The sequence below is a fragment of the Gymnoscopelus braueri genome, assembly GCF_963280865.1.
Source record: "Gymnoscopelus braueri genome assembly, chromosome: 7".
NCBI classification, from domain to species: Eukaryota; Metazoa; Chordata; class Actinopteri; order Myctophiformes; family Myctophidae; genus Gymnoscopelus; species Gymnoscopelus braueri.
In genome coordinates, this window is record NC_137608.1 from 39,699,073 (window position 1) to 39,703,018 (window position 3,946).

The window sequence follows — 3,946 nt, forward strand, 5'->3', positions numbered from 1 at the left end:
TGATTAACACATGAAACGATGTTGCCGGTTCTTATCACAAATACATAGAGTGATTGAAGTTCAAATCAAAAGAGAGAGAGAGAGAGAGAGAGAGAGAGAGAGAGAGAGAGAGAGAGAGAGAGAGAGAGAGAGAGAGAGAGAGAGAGAGAGAGAGAGAGAGAGAGAGAGAGAGAGAGAGAGAGAGAGAGAGAGAGAGAGAGAGAGAGAGAGAGACTACGACACAGTAACAGTAGAGAATGTAGCCTAATCATTAGCTAAGCTAAGAGGAGACTAAATTGTGCAGCCAGATTACAGCTCTGAATGCATTATCTTAAGGGTGCTTCACAATCAACTTTCATGTGCTACTCTTTCTGGACGCAATCAGTCTGCTTTGTGTCTGCCGAGGCGGGCATCACTGTTCTGTGGAGTATATAGTCAGGGGTGAAACAAGTTCATAATTAAAATAATGATGCTTATCATTGCTATGTAATTTGTCTGTGTAGCATGACGTCTCATGCACATTTTCTTCTAGCTCTTGCAGCTAAAAACAAATGATGGACCATTGCAACGTGAGGTTCAAAATCTTAGCAATCAAACACAAAAATGTCAGCGTCTGAAAGACATGGCGTCGTCTTAAAAGACTGCGAGATTTGAATCAGATTTAAATATTAAGTTTGATCTACGTGTCTGGGACTAACAGATTTCTCATGTCTGTTCATTTATAATTAATATTAACTGCCACCTCTGTAACTGTTTAATATGCTGCTTATCACTGCTGACTTCGCCTTCCAGGTTCAAACTGTAATCAGGGAACAGAGTTCCTATTAGTTGGTAATGGCTGATTTTGCGTTTTAAAACTGTTAATAAAATTTAACCATTAGTTGATAATGGTTGGTTTTCGTCCGTTAATTATTTTTATTACATTTAAATCCTCCAGGACAGACAGTCCAGCAGAAGGCCGTTGAAGTGTTTTTGTAAGTGTGACTGTACCTTTGAGAGTTATGGAGGTCCTTGAAATTAATAGAGAACCACTGGACTAGACCAATAATTACCTGCAGTCCTAAGAAGCCTGCTGATAGCAATGGCCCCATCAAAATAATTGCTTTATGTTCACTAGGTGTTTCTTTAACCTATAGTTAACTACTGTACCTTTGACAATGAATAAAATGTAATTTTGTCCAATCTGTATGGTAGTTATTTAGTCTCTTATTGTATTTAGTCTCCCTGCTCTTCTATTGATACATTTAGATAGTGTCAAAGGTCATGTCTCACCTAGTAGACACAGGATCTGACACACATTCTGACTTGAAGGTCAAGACTCAATTTATCCCCTGAGCAAGCAGGCAGGCTGTATTAGATCAATGGTAAAAATGTCAGCACTTGCGCAGGAAACCGTGTTCAAATTCGGGGTAGAAGAGGAAAGTTACATAGTGCAGCTTTAACTGGAAGAAACCTGGGGCAGAAATAGACTTATATAATAATATTTATATATTAGTAATATTTAACATACTGGCCTGTGCTCAACATTATATAAAATGTCATACCTTTTAAAGTCTTAAATGAGGGGCCGAAATTTTCTATGTGATGCAACTGAACTCAAATCACTCCGGCATTGTGTGGTAGATGTTTATTCGATTTTAAAATAATTTCTATACATACATTTCTTTTTTCTTTTTCAGATCTATAATTTCAATAGCAAAATTATTTTCAAAAGAATATGTCAAAATGATAATGAATATGGTGCACTGGATGGTAAATAGTCATCGGTTGGTGAATAGGCACCGGTTAGTTAATCCACTAGCTCACTGAATTGGCACACTGAATAAAACAATAATGACCTAAACACAAACAACAAGAAGATAAAAGATAATTAATGAAATCATTCAATAAAATCTTTTGAGATTCATCCAAATCCAAATGTTATGATGAAACTGTGTAGAAGTAGGCTACAACAGTAAAAGTATCATATCAGTCTGGTGGTACAGCACCCCGACTCCTCGACATTATTTATATTGTTTTAATTTATACCTAAAATACCTATAATAATAATAATAATAATAATAATAATGATTATAATAATAATTACACATGATATTCCCATTAAAAATTCCGGTTTTAAGTGTATAGTTCATCATTATCATCATCATCGTCATTATGTCTGACGTTAACTGTGGAACGTTATTCCACAGTTACAGTGACCTTCCCTGGTAACATCTTCAGAGGGAGTGTATGAGTCCAAATGCATGGAAAGAGTGTGTCAGTGAAGGTCCTCTTGAAGGTGTGTATGTGTGTGTTAGTATCAGCATCAGAGAAGGACAGCTTTTCTTTGTTCCAGTCCAGCTGGACTCTGATCCTCTGGGGGTTCTGCTTCACTGAGAGGGCAGTGGATGACCCTGATGAGGAGAATGCTATGTATTTACCTTTAAAAAACTGTAATCTCCAGTAATGAGATGAGGGATCTCCGGATCCCTTCCTCTGAAAAGACTCTGATAACACGCCCAGTACCCAGTGTGTATTGTCTCCAACCTCAACATCCCAGCGGTGAGTCCCTGAGTTAAAGCCCTCAGAACCCAGGACAAAGCCATGGACGTCAAACCTCTCTGGGTTGTCAGGAAGCTGCTGTTTCTCTCCACTCACTCTCACACTGGTCAGATCATCAGACAGGATGCATACGGGATGGGCAGTGTTGGGGTCCAGAATGACAGGAGTGTAGGAAACAATGTCCTTCATCTTGTCCCACACTCTGAAGGTCAGGTTGTCCATGTGTTTGTTCACGTCTATCAGTGGTCCTGAGACCAGTTGTGGGTCATGCAGTGTGAACTGGACTCTTTCCCTTGTGGTCTTGTAGCTCTGCAGGAATGATATGTGTTCAGCTCTCAGCTCCTCCTCTATGGCTCTGATTGTGTGTGAAATGGTTGATATGTCTCTGTTCAGACCCTCAATCTTCTTCTTCATCATCTGACTCTTCTGCTGCTCTTCCTCTCTCAGTTCAGTGATCCTGGCATCCTCTTCATCTTTAAGAAACTGATGAAGCTTTTGAAACTGATCTTTCATTTGCATCTCTGTGTGTCGGGTCTGGAACTTAATGTGTTCTGCTGTTTGGTCATGGGTTGTTTTCACTTTAGTAAAGACCTCTAGCTTCTCCTGTAAAGGCTTCAGTAATTTCTGGACTTCGTTCTTGTGATCCAGAGCAACTTCATCAATGGGTTTGACACGGTGGTTGGTGTGTTTTTGACACACCATACACATTGGCTGTTGACAATCCTGACAGAAGAGTTTGAGTTTCTCAGCATGCAGACTGCAGAGAACCTCAACCTCAGACCCTGTTGAAGCTCTCTGCTGTCTTTTCTGTATGAAGGCCTCACACAGTTTCTTCAGATCTATGGGTAGCTCCCTTGATTGTCTCCTCATACAAACCAGACATTCCTTAATTTCCTTCTCTTTCCACCATTCCTGCAGACAGGCTTTGCAGAAGCTGTGGCTACATGACAGGAAAAAAGGTTCTTGAGAGACGTCTTGACACACAACACAGAATAAATCCTTTTCTGAGAGAGACGACTTGGAAGCCATTTTGTCTCTGATTTCCTGTCTTGAGCACAGTGTTTGTATAGCTTCACTCAGCCAGTCAGTGGTGGTAACACTCCCTCTTCTAGAATGTTCCCTGAAGTTTCTTTTCGCTGTGAATCCTGGTTCGTGTTACAGTCCATTCAGCTGACAGAGTCAGCAGCAGGTTCCAGTGGTCTGGGTCAGTATTCCCTCCTAGCTGTGGACAGACAGTCTGTCCTCCTCACTGGAAGTTGTGCATTTGATCTGAAGGTCAATCTTACCGTCACAGATGAGTCCGGCAAGGGGTGGAGCTTTGACAGACCCGTTGCCAAGTTCACACATGCACGCGCGCGCGCGCGCGCACACACACACACACACACACACACACACACACACACACACACACACACACACACACACA

The 3,946-nt window shown here is 41.0% G+C and overlaps 1 protein-coding gene across 1 annotated transcript; it reads right to left on the reverse strand.

Moving 5' to 3' along the window:
• Positions 1-341: 341 nt before the first annotated feature.
• On the reverse strand, positions 342-3,390 carry LOC308089016 (E3 ubiquitin-protein ligase TRIM35-like; the record flags this gene model as incomplete). The annotated part of the gene is made up of 2 exons (XM_080433595.1): positions 342-399; positions 2,465-3,390. 2 exons carry the CDS (start codon positions 3,388-3,390, stop codon positions 342-344), a joined length of 984 nt encoding a protein of 327 aa, XP_080289721.1.
• Positions 3,391-3,946: the final 556 nt, after the last annotated feature.